Source organism: Diabrotica virgifera, chromosome 8 (assembly GCF_917563875.1).
Source record: "Diabrotica virgifera virgifera chromosome 8, PGI_DIABVI_V3a".
Taxonomy (NCBI): Eukaryota; Metazoa; Arthropoda; class Insecta; order Coleoptera; family Chrysomelidae; genus Diabrotica; species Diabrotica virgifera.
The window spans coordinates 48,845,703-48,864,090 of record NC_065450.1 but is presented as its reverse complement, the minus strand read 5'-3'; the positions used below and the strand labels follow the sequence as shown (position 1 = coordinate 48,864,090).

General features: G+C 34.0%; 1 protein-coding gene across 2 annotated transcripts in view; it reads left to right on the top strand.

Moving 5' to 3' along the window:
• Positions 1-17,574, top strand: part of LOC126889970 (zinc finger protein 271-like) — a 29,126-nt gene extending 11,552 nt beyond the window's left edge. For both annotated transcript variants that reach the window (XM_050658753.1, XM_050658754.1), the window contains exon 3: positions 10,659-17,574. In XM_050658753.1, the coding sequence (XP_050514710.1) occupies positions 10,659-12,613 (1,955 nt within the window). In that variant the 3' untranslated portion in view covers positions 12,614-17,574. The remainder of the gene's footprint in view (positions 1-10,658) is intronic.
• The last annotated feature ends 814 nt before the right edge of the window (positions 17,575-18,388 follow it).

The following is an 18,388-nucleotide window of genomic DNA, read 5'->3' as shown; positions in this document are numbered from 1 at the left end:
TGGTATATATTTTTACCTTAAATATACTTACGTTTAAATACTGAATTTATGTTTTTTTAATGTTCCGTAATATGTAATTATAAATTAATCTATTAATCTTAGCGCCATCTACACGATAATTGTGAAAGTATCCGAAGTAAGAAATTAATATTTCATCAATAGAACGTCAAAATGATTAGCAAAATCTTTAAAAAATCTATTACAATTTAATTACTTTTTAGCGTTGTAAATATTAAGCGATAACAATTAAATAGTAAATTTAAAAATTACCGGTGAAAGTTGAATAAGTAATCCGCTAGGAGCGACAGCAGCGAAGCTCAGAGCGTATAGGACGTATATATACATTTTTATACGATTTTTATATATTTACTAGCATATATTTTTATCTTTACCGACTTTTTATCCAATTATTATTTGTATCGATTTCTATCAAACTGATTTTTATGATGATTTATAATGATTGATATAATGATTTTTATTGCAATTTATTATTTTTGACATACTATTTTATTTGACAATTTTACTATACCTCGTAAGACTATCGAATTTATGCGTTCGTTACGAAGTAAAGAAATAAAAGAGAGAGACATATTATGAATAAATGAGTAGCAACAAGGTCTATTGGGAAGATTTTGTCAAAATAATTGAGGAGATTACACAAGAAGTTACAACTCAAAGCAAAAGGGTTTTGAAGAAGAAATGACCTAAATCTAAGGAAGTACAAGAAAAGGTAACGACACAATTAATAAAATCATATAACAAATTCACACACTTGTCAAAGAAAAATTGAGAAGCACTAACAGACAAACAAAGAGAGACGTGCAACAAATATTTTGGGAAAATCAGAGATAAAGTTATACGCTCATTTCAAGCAGTAAACTTAAGAACAGTAGTTCCAAGTTCAATACATCAGTCAATTGACAAGGAAATAGAAGAAGAACAAAGCGAAGAGGAAATAGAAGAGGAACAACGCGATATAAAGCAAAATATAAACATGGCTCTGACGATCAACGAATTTTTGAATATAGCAAGCAACGGATTTCCAAGCGAGTTCGATGGAAGCGCAGGTAAACTACAACCTCTTTTAGACGCATTAGAACTCCTGGAGAAAATAGCGGAAGGACATGAAGAAACAGCGATAACGCTAATAAAGACAAGACTGACCAATAAGGCTAGAAATCTGATAAGAGGATATACAAAGGATACGATCCCACTTATAGCCGCGGCACTGAAGAAGGAATTAAGAGGCGACAATCCGAAAACTGTGATAGCCAAGTTAGCAAAGAAAAGGCAAGGGCATAAATATGCTGCAGTGTACGCATCTGAAGTAGAAGAACTTGCAGAACAGTTGAAGGTAGCATACATCGCGGAAGGAATGCCATTGGAATTAGCGAAAAATACACGACGGAAACAGTTGTAACAACAATCAAACGAAACGTTAATACAGATAAAGCTAAGTTAATATTGGAGGCAGGTAATTTCACAACACCGCAGGAAGTAGTATCCAAATTTTTATCGATTGATACGACAGAAGAGAACACACAGGGAAGAGTGCTACATTATAGGACGAATTACGAGAATAGGAGAGGACAGCAGCAATACAGAAGAGGATACAGCCATAACAAATACGATAGAGGGAGAAGAAATATCTTCGGACAACGGAACGAAGCAGAGGCAACGGAAAACCAACGGAACTATTCGAACAGAGGATATAGACAATTTAACAACCAAACATACAGAGGAACACTAGAAGTAAAAGGAAGTCAATTCGAGCATATCTTTCAATTAGTTGAACCTAACTTTCCCATTTCAACAGACGGAACATTGGGAGAGACTTTATTTCAAATTTTCAATGCACATTGGATTACGCTAACCTTAAAATACACATTAAAGATGACAATGATTGTTATATTAGTACGAACATTTTGGATAATATAGATAATGACACGATAATAATACCGCCTAGATGTGAAATTTACAGAGTCGTAAAAAATTTTCAAACGCTGAAGAACGACAGGATAGTGGAACAACAGGAAATACAACCAGGAATATTCATAGCGAGAGCAATTGTTTCAAGTAATAATCCGTACATCAAAATTTTGAACACAACCTACGAAACAGTAAAAGTAGAGACAAACACAATCAAAACATTAGACATTAAATTGTTCAACATATATAGACTGATTAATGACAGCAAGGATAGGAAAAAGGAATTACGGGAATCACTGAAGTTAGATATTCCAGAATACATACGCGATAAATTAGCATTGTTATGACATTCCCGTAGATTGATCCTACATAGAAAAAGTCCCTCGACGTGAAAGAAGAAGTAGTCACGTACGAGAATGTTCTGGATGTCATGGAATAACCCAGAAATGTCTAGAACGTCAGGAATATATATATATATATATATATATATATATATATATATATATATATATATATATATATATATATATATAAACATATGTGTTTGACATTTTATAGTTCAGTTTTAATTCAGATTTTGAAGTTTGCAGTTATCAGTTTGTTAAAGTATTATAATTTCTGTTGAGTTCAATAAAGATCTAGGTATAGAAGAAGTGTAACAGTATCTTTATGTGAAGAATATTCAGATATATTCGCCCTAAGGCATAATATGTTGACATGTAACAACTTCTACGAACAGAAGCTGAGAGTTAAAGACCAAACTCCGGTATATATTAAGAACTATAGGACACCGCATGCACAAACAGAGAAATTAAACCAACAAGTACAAAAATTAAGAGACCAAGGGATCATAGAACCGTCTACATCAGAGTACAACAGCCCGGTAGTGCTGGTACCGAAAAAAGCTATAGATGGAAATAAAGCATGGAGGTTATGCATAAATTTTAGACAACTGAACAAGAAAATAGTCACAGATGAATTCCCATTACCAAGAATAGACTCGATATTAGATCAACTAGGAAGAGCAAAATGGTTTTCAGTTATAACTTTTTTTTAATGGCATGGACTTTATGTCATTCAGCCAGTCACAACATGAGATACTTAGTGTCATGTGTAGTGTGTGTGTTGAGTAACTGTCTTGATACTTTGCAAAGTCGACGTCATTGTCTTTGCAAAGAGACGCTAATTGTATCCGAACGTCTGCGGTCCCTCCGGTGAGTACCGATCCCACAAGGACAGAAACTATCATCATTTATTAATTTATAATTAACACAAATTCCTGACCCTGATGAGATTCGAACTCGCGACCATTCGGACTTTTCAATCCAAAGGTAGGCGCTCTTATCACTGCGCCACAGAAGGGGTTCAGTTAGACTTAATGTCAGGTTTTCACCAAATACCTTTAGAAAAATTATCGAGAAAATACACATCGTTTAGCACGGGGAACGGAGCATTTCAATTAACCAGATTAACTTTTGGATTAAACGTAAGCCCGAATAGCTTTTAAAGGGTGATGTCAATAGCGTTTTCAGGATTAACACCGGACAAAGAATTTCTCTACATGGATGATATAGTAGTAATAGGAATATCAGAAAAACATCACTTAGACAATCTGAAAAAGACATTCGAGACATGTCGAAAATTCAATTTGAAACTTAACCCAGGAAAATGTCAATTCTTTAGAAGAGAAGTCACATATTTAGGACATGATCTTTCTCAGGACGGAGTATCACCAGATAAAGCAAAATATGCAACGATTGGACAATACCCGAGGCCTAAGACAAGCCTAGAAAAGACAAAAAGATTCGAGCATTTTGTAATTACTGTAGACCTTTTATTCAAAATTTTGCGGAAATATGCAGACCATTAAACAGATTATCGAGAAAAGGAGTAGAATTTTTTTGGTCAGAGGAATGTGAAAAAACATTCAATAAGCTCAACTCATCTCTGATGAAACCACAAAATATCCCGATTTCAATAAACAATTCATTCTAACGACAGACGCATCCAAAGAGAGTTGTTCAGTTCAGCAATTGTAAGTGAAGATTGCAACGGAATAGACCTACCGATAACATACGCATCAAGATGTTTTAGTAAAGGAGAATGTAATAAACCTATAGTCATTAAGGAACTACTAGCGATTGATTGGGGAATTAATCATTTCAAATGTTATTTATATGGAGCACCAACATTTTTAGTAAAAACGGATCATAAACCACTAACCCATTTATTTTCAATGAAGGAACCAACCTCAAAATTCACGAGGATCAGATTAGATTTAGAGGAATACGATTTCGAAATAGAGTATATAACAGGGAAAAATAATTACGCAACAGCCTTTCAAGAATAACATTGCATCAACTAAAGAACTTAGGTATACATAGACAACACTCATATACTAGCTATAACACGAGCTCAAGCAAGAGAAAAGGAAAAAGAATCAAGGCAAACGAAGGCAGAAAGTAAACTCACACTACAGCCGCAAGCCCCCGAAAAAACAGTAAGAAAAGTACTAAATAATTTAGAGGCGCATAGACTACCAGTTTTGTCTTTTGGAGCAGAACTGATCTCACCAAGACTGAGCATTAGGGCCAAAAACAAAATAAAATGCAGCAAGAGCATAGCCACAGGATTCAATCATTTCGATTTAAATCAAATGTTGGCACAGCTTGATAAGCTGGCGGTAGAAAATGCAGTACGTAAAGTAAAGATATACGTAAACGATATTATTTTTAAATTGTGCACAATTGATGAATATATTAATAGCCCAGTAAATGAACGGGAAATTCGGCGATACCGTGTAATTTTCAGGGGCAACTCCGAATTGCATGAAAATTTGGATTTAGGTTCTACTTACCCTCCAATTCAAAGTTGAAATTGTGCCGTTGGTTGCTTTTACTTTGGGGGTGACAGTCACCCCTTCCCGGGGGTGAAATAAACATACGTTCAAGATAAGACCGGAAATAGATAAACTGACTGATTTTAAGCAACTTTTGTTCTATAGAGTTTTTTACGTAAGTCAATACTTTTCGAGTTATTTGCCATTGAAAATGATTTTTCGACAAAAAACTACGTTTTCAGACGGTTTTTCGCAAATAACTCAAAATGTAAATATTTTATCGAAAAAAATATTCTTAGCAAAAGTGTAGCTTATAAAAAACCCAAAAAAAATGGTGTATCGGTAAAGTCTATCAATCAAATAAAAACAAAGTTATAGCTCATGAAAAATACGTTCTTATTCGTCTAATTCCAAATCGAATATTTCAAGGTGAAATCACCGAAAAATTAAGCACTTTTCGGGAGAAACCATTTAATCTTTTTTAAAGTGTTTATAAAAAGCTTTGTTTCAATTGTTAACAAAAGTTTTACCATTAAAAATAAGCGAGTTACGCTCAAAATAAATTTATCCCTCTTTTTTTTTGTAAAAAATCATGAAAATCTCACCGTGTTTAGCTCCCCAAATGAAATTAATCGCTACCGCTTTACAAACAATTTACTTACCTATCTATTTTTTATATGATCTGTCAGTCTCACCGGTTTAAAGTGTTTATTTTTAAAAGGGTTATAATTAAGAAAGCTTGAATGGGTCACTAATCACTAGTGTATGCAAATTTTGAACAGCCATATCTTAACCAATTTTTATCTTACGGAGAAACAAAATAAAACTAGCATATTTATAATAGCAAAACGTACATTTTTTTACTCTTTAAGATTTTTCTTATCACTGATACTTTTTAAGTTATTTTGAAAAAATGAAATTTTTCACAAATTTTTAGAAAAAATTTTTTTACTATAAAACTAAATATTTTCAAAAATAAGCACCTCAAACCAATCAAACTTACAGATCATATAAACAATACACATACAGTTAAAATAGATGGTAAAGCCAAACGATTAATTTCATTTAGGGTGCTAAATAGAGGGAGGTTTTCACGATTTTTTTTTACCAAAAAAAAGGGGCCAACTTTTTTTTCAGTGTTACTCGTTTATTTTTGATGCTGTAAACTTTTGTAAAAAAACAAATAATACGTTTTTTTCGCGTTGAATTATTCGATTTGGAATTAGACGAATAAGAACGTATTTCTCATGAGCTACAACTTTGCTTCTACTCAATTTGTAGACTTTACTGGTACACCATTTTTTTCGTTTTTTTATAGGCTAAACTTTTGCTAAATATATTTTTTTCGATAAAATATTTACTTTTTGAGTTATTTGGGAAAAGCGGTCTGAAAACGTAGTTTTTTGTCTAAAAATCAACATTTTAAATCGCGAATAACTTGAAAAGTATTGACTTACGTAAAAAACTTTATAAAACAAAAGGAGCTTAAAATAAGTCAATTTATCCATTTCCGGCCTTATTTTAAACACGCGTTTTTCACCCCCCGAGAATGGGTAAATGTCACCCCCCCAAGTAAAAGCAATCAACGGCGCAAATTCAACTTCGAAGTGGAGGGTAAGTGGAACCTAAATCCAAATTTTCATGCAATTTGGAGTTGCCCCTGGAAATTACACTCTAAAACGGTCATTTATTGGGCTATAAAGAAGGAAACAAAATATTGAAAAATGTAGAAATATACATATGTGAAGTACCAGAAACAATAGAAGATGACAAAGAAAAACACAGATTAATAGAGGAATATCATAATCACCCGATGTTTGGAGGACACGTAGGAAATAATAGACTAATAAAAAAGCTAACGGCAAGATTCAGATGGAAATATTTGGAAAAAGACGTAAGAAAATACGTTAAACAATGCCATAAATATCAAATTAACAAACCGAAAAGAACACATGTCGAGGAATTCGTGATATCGGACACTTCTTCCAAACCATGGGACATAGTATACATAGATACGATAGGTCCATTCACTAAAAGTAATGAAGGCAATAGATACTGTATCACAATGTTGTGTGAACTTACAAAGTACGCGGTAAGTATACCCGTGTGCAATAAAGAAGCTGAGACAATAGCCCGTGGAATTTTCGATCATTTTATACCAACATACGGACTCATGAAGCAAATAAGAACAGATCAAGGCACAGAATATAAAAACGAAGCAATGCAGGAACTAACAAAGCTACTAAAAATAGAGCACAACTTTTCAACGGCATACCACCCACAGTCCATTGGAAGTTGTGAGAAACTGCACAGAACATTAAACGAGTACCTACGTAAGAGAATTCATAGATGAAGACAGGGTAAATTGGGATGTGTGTTGCAGAATGTTCACATACTGCTACAATACAACCCCTAACGCGTATCATCGTTACACACCGTTCCAGTTACTGTTTGGCAGGAAATTATCTGAAGATCTGACACGAGAGGTCCAACCATGTTACAATATAGATGCCTACTACAATGAGTTACGATACAAACTACAATGCGCACACGCGAGAGCTAGAACCTTCTTACTGAAGCACAAAAAAGAGCGACAAGAAAATAATAAGCCCAAAGCGACACCACAACACTTTAAAATAGGATACCTAGTCCTGGTAAAAAGGAAGAGAATGGTAAGTTTGATAGTCTTTATGTAGGCCCCTTCACAATAACAGAGGTAAATAGCGTTAATTGTAAGATCAAAATGGAAAACAATAAAATCAAGGAAAGACATAAGAATAGACTACATGCTTACTGTCCGAGGACACAGTGAGTGACAAGTGAAACGGGAACAATGTTGATAACGAACATTTTTTTCTTTGTATTTACTTATTATTTATAGGAAAGAAATATTTAATTTTGTATTGATTAAAACACAATAATCGGTTGGTGGTGTTGTCTAGAAAATTTTCTTCTTTGTCGGTAGTCAGAAAATTTTTCCCGGAAGGCTAAGGATGTACAGGATTATCAGCATCCTAAATAAGAGCAAGACATATTCATTTAATTTTTAAATGTCTTATAAAACAGACATCACGTTTTTTTAAGTAATTATGTGACACCGATTACTCAACACAAGTGCACTAGTTTCAATAACGCTTTGTCAGCTATTCAATATTATTCTTAATTCACGGCCAAGCCGAGTCAGCATTAAAAACATCAACACTTTTCTAGTTTATTTATAGATACAAAAAAGCATCGCGGATCAATTATCATTCGTGATTCAGATACATCATTAGACAGTTAGACCTCAAACGCACCAACTAGATACTGTGGTATTTAGAGTTGGTAAATAAATAAGTATTCAGCAAATAGTGTCTACTTCATCAACCCCTATCATAGGGGGTAACTACCCCAACTAACATAGGATGTTCCTGAGAGTGTAGTACCATCATAAGATCTTGTGTCGCTAGGACATCCCTGTCATTTCGTTCGTTGCAATCCGTGACGGCACGCGAAGTATTAACCTAGTTCAGTCAGAGAGAAGAGCAAGAAAATAAGAAAGTTCATTAGATTTCCAGAAAAACGAAAGATTTGACAACAATGTAATTACCACTATAATATCGGCCTCATTGGAAGACCCTTACCCACCAAAATCTATAAAAATCGTTCTAGCGGTTTCCGAGAAATTACCGTGTTTCCATACTTTATCGCTACCCTGTATATTTGATCTAAGGGAACATCCAAAAACTACGTCGTTGAAAAGGGGGAGGGGGGACTTTGTTTATTACGACGGTATACGACAGGGGGGAAGGGGCCATGAGTGCACATCCGACGTCGTTTGATGTTCACGAATATAAAAAATACCCTGTTTTAGAATTAAAAAGAATTAGTATATATACATATTACTTTTATCGCATACTTTTCATTTCGTTTTTATCACTCGCAGCCTTGATAATACTGCCAGCAGTTTTGTACAGAATCACAAACAATCATGGCCACCCATACCCATGGGCAGGGGGGGGGCGTGCCCCCCCTATCTTTTCGGGTGCTGTAAACTATATATGGATATCCAAAGTATACAGAATATAATGTGTAACATCTTCACGTCTGTCCCCCCCTGAAATTTTTTGTATGGGCGCCAGTGCAAACAATAAAATATTGTTCTATGTCTTTAAACAAACGCTTCTATACAGAACAACGTCTGGAAGCAATAAATATTAAACTGTTCATTTATTTACTGAATACTCTGTGTGAAACAATTCTACAAGAATGAATAAAATAAAATATTCTATTCTATTTAGTTAGTACATTGTATTTATACTTAATAAAAGAAATGGCATTGAAATCAAAACAAGTATCAAGATTTATATGATGCAGTTAATAAAGCATAGGAACTCCGATAAAAGTGTTGTATTTTACCCCAATAAAGCTAATTAGTCGTACAGTGAATTGAGAGAAAAAATTACGAGGATATTAATGAGCTACATAGTAATACTGATTTGGATGCATTCGTAAATAAACTTTGAGAGCTTACTTTAAAAAATCCAGAAATAATATGGACTTAAAAATCACTAAGAAGGGGGGTCATGAGCTGCAATTGCGACGTCGGTATGAGGGTGGGGGTTAACTGTAAACAGCGTTTTACGACGGAAGGGGGGAGACTATTAAAAACTCTAAAATTGTTACGACGTAGTTTATGGATGTTCCCTAACAATAAAACACTGAAAACGTTTGTTTTCGATACTTCCACAAAATTTATTAAAAAACTATTTGACTACAGCTGTTTCGGCATAGTGCCTTTCTCAAGTGATTTATTTTAGTATGTGTTTGCATTTTAAAGTCTTTAACTGAAGAGGTTTAGGAATGGGGAACTGTTTGTCTCAAGTTGGTCATTCAGAATTATATCTGTGTTTTTCAATTTATTAATTTCCATAGATTCTAATAGAGATAGCTTAAGGCCTTTATTTTGAATAGTAAGAATTTGAAACTGTTCTTAAAAGAATGATTGTGATCTATTGAGAAATTCACACCGAGAATGCAGTACGGCTAAGATAGGGCAATACATTTCTAATGGGGAATAAACGCACAGGGTTGTCGGTCTTCACCAGTTGTTGATTGCTCTCTCAAGAGCGTCGCACAGGAACTGTGGCAACACTGAATGTGCATCCTATCTTAACAGTACTGCAATCCCAGTGTGAATTTCACGTTAGAAGGTGAAGTGTGTATACCTCGTCCAATTTACTTACCATTGCACGTCATCCGCGCCATAGCCTGTGACACGATACCAACACGAAATATTTAGGCGGTGGGTGTGTTCTTTTTTAGAATCAAAATGATTCTAAAGGGGAACACACCTACTGCCTAGATATTTCGTGTTGGTATCGTGTCACAGGCTATGGCGCAGATGACGTGCAACGGTAAGTAAATTGGACGAGGTATATGTAGAAGCGTCTGTTTTTCTATTGTTGACGTTTTAGGTCATTAAAACGCGCGTTGGCATGTGAACGGTCTCATGTAAAATGTATGTAGTTGTAATCGCGCGTTAAGCGTTTATAGAACTATTCGGCAGCAAATATTTCTTGGGGATTTTTTGTCCAGGATTTTTTGTGGGAATATTTTGTCCAAAAAAATTTGTGGGGATTATTTGTCCGGGGATAATTTGTGGGGATTTTTTATCCGGGATTATTTGTCCTAGCTTCTAACTTAGTTCAGTTAGAGAGAAGAGCATAAGTTTGTCCTGATGAATGGCTAAGAAGCCCCGAAACCGGTAGATATTCTTGCTGTACTCTCTAATTGAACTAGAAATATATTGCGACTGCTGTTTCGGCTTGCAACAAAATTGAAAATGTTTATTCATTTTTAATTTTGTTTTTGTTGTCAATAAAATGTTTATAATTGGTTTGTATTTTAGGTTATTCCCAGGAAGAGAACAAAATGGAAATTATTGAAACGTCAAATTCGTCTCACAAAGGAAAATATGCAGGCCTGCATCACATCGAAGGAAAAATGTTAAGTAAAAATATGAAAGTTGGGACTCGACAGAAACTGCACAAGTGTGAAATTTGTTTTAAGCAATTTAATAAAAAAATTAATTTACAAAACCACTTAAGAGTGCACACTGGAGAAAAACCGTACAAGTGTGAAACTTGTTTAAAGCAATTTAATCGAAGAAGTAATTTGACAAAACACTTGAGCCTGCACACTGGAGAATCACCATACAAGTGTGAAACTTGTTTTAAACAGTTTACTGAAGCATGTAGTTTAAGAAGACATTTGAAATTGCACACTGGGGAAAAACCATACAAGTGTGAAATTTGTTTAAGACAGTTTGTTGATTCTGGTAATTTGAAAAAACATTTGAGAGTGCACACTGGAGAAAAACCGTACAAGTGTGAAACTTGTTTAAAGCAGTTTATGAGCTCGAGTAATCTGAAAATACACTTGAGAGTGCACACGGGAGAAAAACCACACAAGTGTGAAACTTGTTTAAGGCAGTTTAGTACGAAAAGTGAGTTGAAAAATCATTTGAGATTGCACACTGGAGAAAAACCGTACAAGTGTGAAACGTGTTTTAAACAGTTTGCTCGTTCATTTGATTTAAAAAAACATTTGAGAGTGCACACAGAAAAACATTTGAGAGTGCACACTGAAGACAGTCCTTACAAGTGTGAATTTTGTTTTAAACAGTTCGGTGAAGCACGGGGTTTGAAAAGACATTTAATACTACATAGTGGAGAAAAACCTCACGAATGTGAAATTTGTTCTATGCAATTTTATAGACTATTTGATGTGAAAAAACATATGCGATCGCACACGGGAGAAAAACCGCATAAGTGTGAAACGTGCTTAAAACAGTTTATTACTTCAAGTAATCTGTCAAGACACTTGAAAGTGCACACTGGAGAAAAACCGCACGAGTGTGAAACTTGTTTTAAGCAGTTTATTACGATGAGTGAGTTGAAAAAACATTTAAGAGTGCACACAGGTGAAAAACCGCACACAGGTGAAAAACCGCACAAGTGTGAGACTTGTTTAAAGCAGTTTACTACGAAAAGAGACTTGAAAAGACATTTGAGAGTGCACACTGGAGAAAAACCGTACCAGTGTGAAATTTGTTTTAAACCATTTTCTTGGAGTGGTGATTTGAAAGTTCACTTGAGAATGCACACTGGAGAAAAACCACACAAGTGTGACACTTGTTTAAAACAGTTTTTTACGATAAGTCATTTAAATGCACATTTGGGAACACACAATCTAGAAAAATCTAACAAATGTAAAATTTGTTTTAAGCAATTTAGTACGACAAGTGTTTTGTACAGACACTTAAGAATGCACACTGGAGAAAAACCGTATAAGTGTGAAATTTGTTTTAAGCAATTTGCTCAAACAAGTGAACTGAAAAAACACTTGAGAGTGCACACTGGAGAAAAACCATACAAGTGTGAAATTTGTTTAAGACAGTTTGCTGATGATAGTAGTTTGAAAGTACACTTGAGAGTGCACACTGGAGAGAAACCGTACAAGTGTGAAACTTGTTTAAAGCATTTCATGAGTGCAAGTAATCTGAAAGTACACTTGAGAGTGCACACAGGAGAAAAACCGCACAAGTGTGAAACTTGTTTAAGGCAGTTTACTACGAAAAATGAGTTGAAAAATCATTTTAGAGTGCACACTGGAGAAAAACCGTACAAGTGTGAAATTTGTTCTAAACAATTTTCTCGGAATGGTGATTTGAAAGTACACTTGAGAGTGCACACTGGAGAAAAACCGTACAAATGTGAAACATGTTTTAGACAGTTTGCTGAGGGTAGTAGTTTGAAAAGACACTTAAGAGTGCACACTAGAGAAAAAACCGCACAAGTGTGAAATTTCTTTTACATAATTTGGTGAAGCAGGTAGTTTAAAAGCACATTTCAGATAGCACACTGGAAACAAACCGTACAAGTGTGAAGTGTGACACTTGTTTAAAGCATTTTAATACGACAAGTCATTGAAAACCACATTTGAAAACGCTCACTGGAGAAAAACCATAATAATAATACTCTCCCGTTTTATACCGCTGACGCGGCGTTGGGATTACAAGCAGAGTAGTCAAACCATACAAGTGTGAAATTTGTTTAACCTTCCGGTGTGCACAGTGCGGTACTCCGTGTCGCATTTTAACACTAGAAAGTCGGAGGGGCCAATTTGGCTCCTGTTGTGATTTGAATTTATTGCAGTTTTTTTGTTTGAGGCAATAATAGTTTCATATTTTATGACTTTTGAGATTATATTTATGTATGTTTATTGTAAATGGTTACCCTTATACTGGTACTGATCATCTACGTAATAAAGATAAACTTGTTGGTGAACACAAAGATACAATAATTGTTGGTGTAGAGGACCAAATAACGCGTCTTTATACTACAAAAGTAACTTCAAGACGATGGCCTATGTACGTGTTTTATAAAATTCTTGACTTGGAAGCAATAAATGCATGGATTATTTTTTATAAAGAAATAACTGAAAGTAGACTCAGTCTTCATAAGTTTATTCTTCGGCTGTGTGAAGAATTATGGGCCCAATACCTTGCCTCCCGAAATCTGTAACTACGCCTAGCAACACCAGGTCTACCAACAACTATTACTGTTACTATCCAAAATCGACAAAAATATCAGTTGAAAATATTTTGTAAAGGAAATCATAATTACAATCATTGCCGCGGCTGTAACAAGGCAATGTGTGGCAAATATCAAAAACTGCAAACTGTATGGTGTTCCGAATGTTTTTGATAGGCAGTGAATGTGTTAAACAGTGAAAGTAAAAAATAAAATCAGATTCTATCGTCTAGAGTAGATTTAATTTCTTTAAACTGAGTGTTAATTGATTAAAGAACGTGGGGCCAAAATGATCCCTTCGGGCTTTCTAGGTAGGTATGCTAAGCCAGACTTTCTAGTGTTAAAGTTTTAGTTTAGGGGTTTGGGTACGTATTTTGTACATGTTATTCAAATGGGGATTCATTTTTTTCGAATCCTGAGAAAACTAATAAGTATTTTTGAAAAATTTAAACGCAGAATGAAAGATTACATTAGCGAGGGCCGAAAGTCCCTGAGAACTTCTATAATGTTTATTTTAATAAGTTACAGGGGTGAAAACTAAGAGAAAGTTTAGTGTGATTTTTAATTTCAAATATTTCATTCAAAATAAACTTTTTATTTATTCTAAGGGTCTGTCGGCCCTCGGTAATAATTAATTTAGTCTTTCATTCTGCGTTTAAATTTTTCAAAAATATTTATTGGTTTTTTCAGGATTCGAAAAAAAATGAACACAATGTCCGTGGTAATATTTTCCAAATCTATCTTTGTCATACAACGCACTCAGTCGAATAGAATATTGTCAGCATATTGTCAGTCAGACAGTGACAATTTTAAATATTTGACATGGCATCGGGAATATTTTGAGTTGTTGATTAAATAATATTGATATATAGTGTATTTCAGTGGTTCCCAACCTTTTCAGTCTGGCGACCGACCTTCTGATGTTTTTTCATATTCGCGACCCATCCAACACCAATGATTGAACACATAATATGTACGTTATTCAGCTACTGTAAGAGCCACGCCGCGACCCACCTGAAATCCGCCCGCGACTCACTAGTGGGTCGCGACCCACCGGTTGCGAAACGCTGGTGTATTTGATTAATAATTGATTTAATACGTGAACTTAATACGTATTGTGTATTATTTGTGGAAGATCCAAGCAGAGAATACATCAGGATAATATATTCTGTGATCCAAGTATTTTGTTGTTAAAGATGTTCAAAATTGTAAGCGTTCCATAGTAACAATATATTATTAAAAAATCACTTTAACACTTTTTCTCTTTTCTCGATAGTATTAGTTTTTGTTGTACATATAAATTATTACAATCACTGAATACATAGTGAAAAAATTATCACATTTATTAACTGAATTAATAATTTGCAGTTATACAAATAGCAGTTATCCAAGAACATTCAAAAAAGCCATCTCTTTAAGTTAATGATGACATTTTCAAGTAGAATGACATTCTAGTAATGTTTACATATCCATACCAGTGTGAATTTTACTACACGTAATTATCCATGTAAAGACAGAAAAGGTAGGGATAGCCGTAAAATATTTGCGAATTATGTACCCATGGCCTTAATAAGTTTTACCAAAATTCTTTCGTACACGCCACTATCTATTTAGATATGTGCGAGTCACTATCTTTAAAATACTACCTGGGACTATTGCATTTTCTGAAGTGTTTTATCAGTTTGATATTGAGCGTTGAAGTAGAGTTGTTCAATATTTTTTTTTTGCAAAAATTAAAGCGAGAAAAAATTCAGTTAATTAAATTCAGTAAATTAAAGTGAGAAAAAATGTCTGTTTATAAGACTAATTCAATTATTTTGTATTTAGGTATTTTACTTTTAGGATGTTTGTGAAATTTTTTTTGTAGTAAACGTTTTCTTTGTTCAAATTAGATTGTAAGGCTTTGGCCACACGGGCGACTTTTTACGGCGCCCATTAGTTTGACTACCTCCTCCACCAATTTTAGATGAAATGATTTCATCTAAAATTGGTGGAGGAGGTAATCAAACCAATGAGCGCCGTAAAAAATTGCCCGTGTGGCCAAAGCGTAAGACTGACTACTCGTTTTTTTTATTTTGCACCTGAGTCGTTGCATTATGAAGTCATACAATAAAATGTTAAAAATAATGCCTTTTTTGTTATTCTAACAAATTTTTGATATTTTAACATAAAATACCGTTTTTATATGTGCAGCCTTATGTACCGCAATGTACTCATGTAAAGGTACGATTCCGACAACTTCGGCAGTTACAGTTGTCACGACAGACTTCATTACTTTGCACTGTTAATTTGTATAATTATTAGCAACTGACGTTCTGTCGGACAGCAGTTTCAGTCAGATGTCGGAATCAGTCTCGTACAAAATAATGGTGCAAAGTGGTGACGTCTGTCACGGCGACAACTGCAACTGACGTCTGCAGTCGTTGTCGGAACCGTACCTTAACTCTACGAGATGTGACTACCGAAGGGTTAAGACGGTTTATTAAGACAAGTCAATTGAAAAAACATTTAAGACTGCACAGTGGAGAAAACCGCACAAGTATCAAGTATGAAGCCTGTTAAAAGCAGTTTATTACAACAAGTCATTTAAATGCACATTTGGAAAGACACAGTCTAAAAAAACCTATCAAATGTGAAATTTGTTTTAAGCAATTTGCTACACCAAGTGAATTGAAAGTACACTTAAGAGTGCACATTGCAGAAAAACCGTACAAGTGTGAAACTTGCTTACAGCAATTTACTGCAGCAAGTGAATTGAAAGCACACTAGAAAGAAACCGTACAAGTGTGAAACTTGTTTTAAACAGTTTAGTGTAACAAGTAAATTGACAGTGCACACTGGAGAAAAACCATACAAGTGTGAAATTTGTTTTAAGCAATTTGCTACATTGGTGAACTGAAAGTACACATGAGAGTGCACTGTGACGTAGTTGTCTTTTTACGCGATTGACTCTACTATTTTATTTATTTATATCTTTAGGCACTAAGTTTAATTTAAATAAAGGAAGACTTACTTATATTATTTTATTTACATCACTTATTTATTTTAATAATTACAAATAACACCAACTAACACATCTAATTATTTACAAACTCAAATTTATGATTTAATTAACTAAACATAATAATTCCGATAACTAATAAATACATTTCATATCTTCGATTCGAATACATTAACTTACGCGACGCGCTTCGATGAATGAATGACTGCCTGTGCTCGAATCTCGGTTCTATATATACTTCGGCAGCGGTCGTCTCGCACGCCGTGGATAGGAATGGTATTGTCTCGTAACGCCGAGAAGCTTCGGGAAGAAATAGGCCAATTCGTGAGCGGACTAAATAGTGTCACATTGCCCCCTCCTTAAAAGATGGTTCCTCCTGGAACCTTGTCGGGACGCGAATTTACAAAACCTATACCATTTCAGTCATAGCAGCGACTGAATTCGAATAGGGTTTGTATGCAGAATATTAGTTACATATCCTATACCATTTCAGTCATGACAGCGACTGAATTCGAATAGGGTTTGCATGCAGAATATTAGTTACATATCCTATACTGTTTCAGTCATGCAAGTAAAACTAATCAAATATTTACTTAGTGCATTTATTATTATATCATAAACTTTAGATATGTTTTGAAAATTAAAATTAATAATATATATTTCGATAATATTAAAAATTAAAAACAAATGAGTAATTACTAATGTACGAATATATGTATACAGTATGTCCCTGTAAGTTGGAACCATATGGAAAACAGGTCGATTTTTATTTTTAAATTATAATTTTTTTGGCATATATTTCATAGGTACTAGTGACGTCGTCCATCTGAGCGTGATAACGTAATCGATGATTTTTTTAATAGGAATATGGGTCGTGTGGCACCTCATTTGAAAGGGTGTTTAATTCTCTATTCAGTAATATAAACACAAATATCATTATTTATACAGGGTGGCAAAAAAACAATTTTTGAATTATATTGATTGACGAAAAAAGAAGAATGTATGCAATTTACTTTAATCAAAATACTTTCTATCGCTGTCAGAAAATAGAAAAAACTGTTTATTTGGCAAATAAACATTGGTTTTTTGCTTAAATTAAATGTTCAAACTGCCAAAAGTTACGCGGGAGGCTGTTTGTGATTTAATTTAAGCAAGGCGGAATGTTTATTTGTGAAATAAACATTTTTTTCTCTATTTGTTGATAGCAGTAAAATGTATTTTGAGTTAAATAAATTACATACATTCTTCTTTTTTGCGTCAATTAATTTAATTAAAAAATATTTTTTTGGTCACCTTATATTGGTATACATATAGTCCAGAAAGCCACTGCGCATCCGCTAGGAAAAATATTCTAATTCGGATTCTTTGGACAATCTTACTCAAAAAGGACTACTTTTAACAAATTTGCATGTTGCCAGGACCAAAAAGTGGTCAAAAATTTTTTAAACGTTTTTTTTTTTGTTTTTTTCCTAAAATTATTTTTTTTGCACGGAAAAAAGTTTTTTTAGGTTTTTTGGATCATTCCAAAGAGAAAAGTTCTTTAGTGACTTTTCTCTAAAAATGATAGTTTTTGACATATAAGCGATTAAAAATTGAAAAATTGCAAAATCGGCCATTTTTAACCCTCAAAAACTATGTGAAAAGCTGAAAATTTGAATTTTTCCAAGGTAGGTAGATATTCTTTAAACATCGATTGATGAAATCCCGAAGAGTTTTTTGCCATACAATATTTAAAACTCATTTGTTTTTTAATTGCTAATCAAGCGTGCACGACACTATTTTCCACCGACAGTATGGTGCAAATGAAAGGAATAAATTCGTTATTTCGTAAACCGGCGACTTTAAGGAAAAATCCCGAAACAGGTCGATTTTTAATTTTAAAATATGATATTGTGGCATATATGGTATACTAGTGACGTCATCCATCTGGACGTGATGATGTAATCGATGATTTTTTTAAATGAGAATAGGGGTCGTGTGCTAGCTCATTTGAAAGGTTCTTCAATTCTCTATTCAGTAATATAAACATTTACATAATTATTT